This window comes from Otolemur garnettii, unplaced genomic scaffold (genome assembly GCF_000181295.1).
Source record: "Otolemur garnettii isolate 467f Iridium unplaced genomic scaffold, OtoGar3 scaffold00002, whole genome shotgun sequence".
Lineage (NCBI taxonomy): Eukaryota > Metazoa > Chordata > Mammalia > Primates > Galagidae > Otolemur > Otolemur garnettii.
Genome location: NW_003852397.1, coordinates 44,146,189 through 44,152,226, shown reverse-complemented (window position 1 = coordinate 44,152,226; position 6,038 = coordinate 44,146,189). Strand labels below are relative to the sequence as shown.

At 40.0% G+C, this 6,038-nt stretch overlaps 1 protein-coding gene across 1 annotated transcript in view; it reads left to right on the top strand.

Moving 5' to 3' along the window:
* NEK10 (NIMA related kinase 10) overlaps positions 1-6,038 on the top strand; it is a 219,000-nt gene that overhangs the window by 26,946 nt on the left and 186,016 nt on the right. Inside the window, exons 6-7 of the mRNA XM_003781754.1 lie at positions 3,820-3,861; positions 5,252-5,330. Of these exons, the coding sequence (XP_003781802.1) occupies positions 3,820-3,861; positions 5,252-5,330 (121 nt within the window). The remainder of the gene's footprint in view (positions 1-3,819; positions 3,862-5,251; positions 5,331-6,038) is intronic.

Below are 6,038 nucleotides of genomic sequence, written 5' to 3'. Positions count from 1 at the left end.
CCGTCATTGTTGTTTGGCGGGTCCGGGCTGGGGATTCGAACCCGCCACCTTAGGTGTACGTGGCTGGCGCCTTAGCCGGTTGGGCTATAGGCGCCAAGCCTAGGTTTTCTATTTTTAATAGAGATGGGGTCTCGCTCTTGCTCAGGAGCTCTTCAGTTCTTCCCCTCATCCTTGAACCTTCAGAATCAACTCCTGATTCATTGAATGGCACCATTTCAGACTCTGGGTAGGCAGCTTTAGAAGCATCTCCATGTTCCCCCTTTACTACTTTATAAATCTAATACTCCAAACCTTTTAGAAGCGTAGTTACTATAATACACTTGGAAAGAGGCCAGTCCAGAGGGAGGTGGCAAAATTGTGACCAAGGAATCAGCATTGTGGGGCCACTGATGATTTTTGAACAGGGGAGTAAAATGGTTGTGTAAGTGATTCAGTGTTACAGCACTCCTCTGTCCTCTGACAGGAGGAAAATGCTGTGATGTAAAAGGGCCCACAGGTATTGCTGTAACCCAAGGTTACAGCAGTCATATTTGCTTTCCAGATCAGTAACTAGAACTGTTACGCCCTGGTGTATACAGACCTCGTAGTCATGGTTTTCTTCAGTTTACACCCTCAGGTCAGTGCAGTCTCATTGATATAAGGAGAGGAACTACAAGGAAGGCCGTGGGTCTGTGAGCAGCCTCCTGCCCTTGCTCCACTCTCCACAAGAGCACAGTGGGAAAGTGTTCATTTCATAAACAGAAGTTAAATTCTCAAGCACAGACTGGGCACTGTGGCCACACCTTTAATCCTAGCACTCTAGGGGGCCGAGTTAGGAGGATCATTTGAGCTCAGGAGTTAGAGACCAGCCAGATCAAGGATGAGACCCCATCTCTACTAAAAATAGAAATTAGTCGGGTATTGTGGTGGGTGCCTATAGTCCCAGTTACTTGGGAGTCTGAGGCAGGAGGATCACTTCAACCTAGGAGTCTGAGGTTGCTGTGAGCTACGCTGATGCCATGGCACTCCAGTCTGGGCAACAGAGTGAGACTCTGTCTTAAAAAAAAAAAAATTCTCAAGAACACAATGATGAATTCTCTGAGAGTGAGGAAGGCTCTTTGCCATTCCTACACTTTATAGCAGCACTTTCCACACTGTATTCCACATGAGTAATATGTGCCCTGTGACATTCAGGGAAATCTGCATGCTAACTTTCCCCCTTGGAGACTTGCAGTGCACTGCAGCAGAGTAAAGGCTCTGAGCAGACCTGAGATGAATTAGTCTGAAAATGCTAGCAGACCTAGCATTTTCCAACCTGATTTGAGCACAAAACTCTTTGTTTATTTTTATAGAATGACTAATCACATTACTGCATTCAGGTAGAATGACTGTTTCCAGGACATAGTTGGGGAAACTTGGACTAACTCCCATATTGTTCACATTATTGGGTAGAATACATTTCTTGTCATGGTATACATCTAAAAATAACATTACTGCGACCAATCATTGCAACATTTCTCTCCCTTGGTGGCTTCCCGCTCCCAAACTTTAAATTTGAACCTCCTTCATGTGAAAGACTCCTAAATTCCAATGTTTTGCCCTCCCCACATTTTCTCTGGCCTGTTGTTCTTTTTTCACCTGGAGATTCCACCTGCACTTAGGCATGTTTACAACCGAGTCTTCTCTAACCCAGTCTGCTTTTCTCTCCTCCGTGGTGTCTGTTAAGGATGTCATTTATCCCCAGTCACCCATGCTCAACGAGGCTGGTATCTTCTACTTTGTCTCCAATCTGCCTTCATGCCCAAAGATTATTATTTCTCTCTGTTCCTATTCTCACTGTCACTGACTCCCAGTTTGGCTCCCACTGGCACCCTGTCTCTTGTCTAGTTCGTTTTGAGACTAGAGGGAAGTCCTCATGCCTGGTTCTGACTGGTTGCTTGCTCACATATTTTTCACTACATCTTACAGTCTACATGAAAAAGTTTAAATTCAGGCTTACATGTAAGTCCTTCCAAAGTTTGATCCCACTCTAGTTTTCTAATATTTTCCCCAATAATGCCTTTCATGAACTTATGGAATTGCTTCTTTCAAATTCTCAAGTACATCATCTAGAGCTGATGTTTTTTCTATACAATTTCTATGTATTTTTGATTCTCCTGTTCTCTTAGCTTGAGCAAAGAGTTTCCTTTATTTCTTCTATTTCTTGTTTTTGCTCGACAAATTCATGCATCCTTCCAGTCTCCCCTGAGAGACCACCACCCATATGATGCTTTCCTTGGTCCTCTCAGCATGAAATGAAGTGTCCCTCCTCTGGTCCCGCATAACACTTATCTATTCTTTCTTAAATTCTAATTGTTTGTATAACTACAAACAAGTTATGCTTGCCTAGAGCTTATCTACATATTATATCCACTTCAGTGTCTAACCCAGTGCCTTTACATAGCAACAATGAAAAAAAAAACTGTTGAATATATAATATGTAAGTGGTTCATTTTTAATTTTTATTGTATAAAACATTGTACCATAAATAGAGTTAATATATAAATATACTTATGTTCTTTAATTATAGCTCTTAACGGGTGAATAGCATTGATGAGGCTTCAAATTAGTAGGTAGTCATAGAGCTATTTTGAATTGAGTTCTAAATGTTCCTTTTTATTTACTTTAGACATGAGTGTGTTCAGTGTTTCTAAGTTCACCTCACATAGAGTAAGGAAACTGTGACCCAGGAGGCCTTGGGAACCTGTGCCTCTTCCCCAGGCTGCCCACTTGGTTGGTTCCATGGCAGAACTGGATTGTTCTCTCTCATGTTTATGCACTTGACTGTGCATTTCCCAGAAGTGAAATAATGGCTAGTGTTTATATTTCAAATAACTTCCTTGTGTGCATGTTAAGTTAGGAGAGAGATGTCAATACAGCTTTAATTAAGCAGGTGAGGGCCACTTGGAAACATTTGCCTGCAGGTAAATGCCAGTGAGGATAACCTAAGAGCCCTTAGGATTAGCAGAGTTCCCAACTGGCCCCTTTCACAGATCCAGCCTCCCACTCCTTCTCTTCCCTGATTAGCACTTTCAGGGAAGCTTCAGAAATGTATTTATTGGGAGTTAGATTTAAAGTCCCGTGCTAGGAGACACCGTGCAAAGATTATTGTTACATTGTTTAGAATATGGGTTTAATAAGATCATTAGCATAATAATTTTAAAGAGAAGCTCTTCCTTTACTAGAACAGTGATTCTCACACTGTACTGTATGTGCTAATAGAGCGTGGGGATCCTGTTGAAAGTCAGAGTCTGACTGAGCAGGTCTGGGGTAGATGGGAGGTTCTACCTTTATAGTCAGTGCCCGGGTGGTACTGGTGCTACCAGGCAGAGACCTGGAGGAAGTTCCTGAGAGATCAGTGATACTATCTCATCCAGGCTCTTAAGTTAGGCAGAGTGGGTTACCCTTCTGGGCCTTGGTTTTCCCCCTCTGTAACATGAGAGGATTGAATGAAATGAAATCTAACAACTCTTCCTGACTCTAACACTTTCTGATGACACAGGAGGAAGTAAGAAGAACTAGGAGGCAGGCTGCAGTTCCCAGCACCAGTTCATTCTCTTAATCTCAACCCAACTTTCATATTTATTGGAAGTTTCTCTTAAATGCAGTACAAATGACAAATAATAAATTCTTCATGTTTCTGTTCGAATGCACACCTTCAAGAAATAATTATAAATCCTATGTCTTTAGTAAAGAAGTTGAATGTAAAATATACTTCCCCCTTTCCCGGCATCTATGCTCTGTTAATCTGTGTTCTGTAATCTCATTTGATCTGTGCTCTGTTGATTTTTATTTTATTAGGAATTGCTCCATAACTTGGGTGGGATCGGAGACCTAGCTCAGGTAAGAGTCCTTTTGGGGTGCCTATCTGGCCTTTTTATTTTATGCCATGCTGCAAGCAAGAATTAAATAGATGTGTGTCAGAAGATGGGTCTTTTTATGTTATGCCGTGCCTGCTTCAGGGAGGAGCAGGTGGGCTGATTAAGTGTGAGGATGAGGCCTGACATAGACAGAATAGGGAGAGATCTGTGACATTTTGTTCTGGCTAATTTACCCAGCCTGTTGAAGTAAGTGCTATAAAAGGTCACATGTTTTGAGTTAGTGATTATAGGAGGTAGGTGTTGGCTGGCAGTCCCAACTTCTCAGCAGTGGGCATACCTTTTGGTAGGAGAATATATAGATTATAAAGGTGTTCAAAACTTTTTCAGACACAAAAACAAATTATTGTTTTCACTGAAATATTAACACATAAATGACAAAGTAAGGAATGATCTTGACTTCATTTGCTTTGCTGCTTTGATAACTATTGGGGAAGGTGAGCAGGTGAATATACATGCCGAACAACTCAAAGGCTTGCATGTATTAATATCATAAAACAAAATTTCTGGTCATGTTATTGACTTGGAGTAGGCCATTGTGTATGGAAAGAATGATTTTTGTAATAAACCTGAAGCCCTGCAAACTCATTCTGAATTATTAATGGGAGATTAAGTTTATGACAATATAACTTGAAATATATTTTATTCCATTGTATTCTCATCCTTAGGATATTGGTTCATGTTTAATTTTTAAGAATGTTTTTAATTGCTTGGAGCTTGGCCTCATTTAATCAAATAATATTTCATAAAATTATATTGTAAAATAGCTTATCTATTTTAACTTCCATTATAATATCAGAAATTATATATATATATATATCTGGGCCTTTTAAAAATTATTATTATTTTTATAATTAATTATCTGTAGGGTATTATCAGACTACTCCATACCCACTGTATTCTGATTATTGCTAACTTCATGTATGCTAGTTAGATATAATTTTGAATGTTATAAAAACAGGTCAATAAAAAATATGTAGTAAATTATAAAAATTCTACTAAAAGGTAGAAAATTAAAATTCTAGGTACTATATAGTATGTATTACATGTGTTTTATATTTGGATACCAAATTACACCAGAAACCTATTCAGTTATTTGAAACTCTTGAGAGTTTTTATATAGTCTTTAGGTCCCTCCTTTGACTTCAGGGCATGAAAGAAAAGGCAAAGAATTCAGAAACCTCACCACTTTTTGCACTTGAGTGAAACCGGCTCAGAGTACTGAGGATTGTTTGCTGAATCTGTTGTGCCACCTACAGCTCATTTTAAGAAGTGCAAAATCTTGTCCTTGGCCTGCCTGTGTGCTTTTGGTGTTCTCCCTTCTGAATGGCTTGTTGGTTTGGTCCTTCCTACAGTACATGGAGATTGTGGCCAATGAGTACCTTGGCTATGGAGAAGAGCAGCACAGTGTGGACAAGCTGGTCAACATGACATGTAAGCATTGTCATCTGGGGCACAGCCAACTTTGTGGACTTGCTCAAATAAGCACTGCAGTATTTGCAGCAGGAAAAATGGATACTTTGAATATTTATGAATGTTCTCATACAGTTAAAGTGTTGGGAGTCCATGCCAGTTGGTATATGCAGTGGCAAAATGTACCCAGAACGGTGATTTCTAGATTACAACTCTTACCTTACAAAGTACAATTTATTTAATGCAAGGGAGGTTTCCATAAAAAACAAATTTTGGTAAAAATATTTTTACCTCTTTTAATTTCTAATAAAATATCAGAGGCTATTCCATTTATGTCTGTGAAATTTGGTTAATTCTAAGACAGACCTCACAGATTCTGGAATACTCAGAGAGTTATAACAACAACAACAAATCTCTTCTGATGATGATAATGTGCAAACATTGGTTTGTGAGTGAGAGACATTCCCTAGTCACTCAATGGTCTCTCTTTAGAGGTTATTTCCAGTCCCACTTTCTGTCCCCGCCAGCTTTGATGAGCCCCAGATTTCCTGCTATTGTGAGATGCTGGCCCATTTTCTTTGTGTGGATAGGCTGGCTCCCCCATATGTTTGCAGAGCAGTACACTGAGGAAGAGTCTGTGGCAAGCCCTGGCATGGGGGGGAGGTCTCTTTGCTGAGGGAACTGACAAAGTACATCACATTCCCTGGCCTTCCCTCTCTTCTTTATAAG